At 34.4% G+C, this 1626-nt stretch overlaps 1 protein-coding gene across 1 annotated transcript; it reads left to right on the plus strand.

Moving 5' to 3' along the window:
- Nucleotides 1-214: 214 nt before the first annotated feature.
- LOC110315687 (putative gustatory receptor clone PTE38) lies at nucleotides 215-1156 on the plus strand. Its single transcript, XM_021189680.1, has one exon. It carries the CDS (start codon nucleotides 218-220, stop codon nucleotides 1154-1156), a length of 939 nt encoding a protein of 312 aa, XP_021045339.1. The 5' UTR covers nucleotides 215-217.
- The last annotated feature ends 470 nt before the right edge of the window (nucleotides 1157-1626 follow it).

Consider the following 1626-nt stretch of genomic DNA (forward strand, 5'->3'; position numbering starts at 1 on the left):
CTGTGATTTCTTTGTAGTTCCTACATTTAGGAGGGATTTCATTAAAGGATTAATTCATAGAAATTCGCTAAGGAAGTATCAGAGAATATATGGATTAATACAAGAAATGCATTTACTAATAAATATGAAGTTTAGAATTCAAAGAACATGGTTATGGAGGTAATGATCCAAACATCTTACCTTTGCAATTTCCTTTACTTTCAGAGTACTCAGCAACATGGAAACTGTCAATCAAACAATTATATCAGAATTCATTCTTCTGGGGCTTAGTGATGATCCTGCATTGCAGCCTTTTATCTTTACCCTGTTCCTGACCATATATCTGATCACCACCTTGGGAAACTTGCTAATCATCCTAGCTGTTAGCTCTGACTCCCAATTACATACACCCATGTATTTTTTTCTCTGTAACCTGTCTTTTAATGACATCTGTTTAATCAATACTACAATCCCAAAGATGTTGGTGAACATTCAAAGAGAAGATCACACCATCACATACACAGCATGCCTCTCTCAGGTCTACCTCATCTTGAATTTTGCTGGTATAGAAAACTGTCTCCTGGCAGTGATGGCCTATGACCGATATGTTGCCATTTGTCACCCTCTGAAGTATACAGTAATAATGAATCAATATTTATGTGTTATGTTGCTGCTATTCTCTCTGTTCCTTAGTATTGTGCATGCTTTGTTCCACACTTGGATGGTATTGCTACTGTCTTTCTGCACAGAAATTGAAATCCCTCACTTTTTCTGTGAGCTGGCTCAGATCATCAGACTTGCCTGTTCTGATAATTTTATCAATTATCTGCTAGTTTACACAGTGTCTGTTCTATTTTTTGGTGTTCCTGTCTTTGGGATTATTTTGTCTTATATTCAGATTGTATCCTCAGTTTTAAAAATGTCATCACTGGGAGGAAAGTATAAAGCCTTTTCAACATGTGGGTCTCATTTGTCAGTTGTGTCCCTGTTCTATGGTACAGGTTTTGGGGTACACATAAGCTCTGCATTTACAGACTCTCCAAGGAAGACTGTAGTGGCTTCAGTGATGTACACTGTCATCACTCAGATGCTGAACCCATTTATCTACAGCCTAAGAAACAAAGAGATGAAGAAAGCCTTCAGGAAAATCACTAGTAGGATAGCATTTCTTTTGTAATAAATCATTTATATTTCAGTTTTAGGATAAGAAGAACTTTCATAAGACTTTGTGAATCAACATGTTTAGCTCTGATGCTTTTCTAAAAAGCATCTACTAAGTTCCTCAGAAGGAGGTCTTTAAACTGAAGTTGTAATTTTAATAAAAACATTTTGAGTAAAATATGGAAAGTATATAAGAGGTAGACATTATCTTTCATCAAAATTCTAGCAACATTTTGAGAATGATTTACATCTGATTCCATAGGTAGATACCTGTGAATTGAATATTGGCATTATCTATATATTATCATATAGAAGTGAATTTCCATTCACCAGAAAGCAATGGCTGATAATTGTTCTTACATATTTTGTTGTTACTTAAAATTAAAATATAAGTATATTAGTTTATAGGAAGACATCTGTGAGTACAAGGAAAAACACTTAAAACTGAGTTAATAATTCTGTTTGCTTAGTAATCTGGTAGTTGTA

The sequence above is a fragment of the Mus pahari genome, unplaced genomic scaffold, assembly GCF_900095145.1.
Source record: "Mus pahari unplaced genomic scaffold, PAHARI_EIJ_v1.1 scaffold_10232_1, whole genome shotgun sequence".
Taxonomy (NCBI): Eukaryota; Metazoa; Chordata; class Mammalia; order Rodentia; family Muridae; genus Mus; species Mus pahari.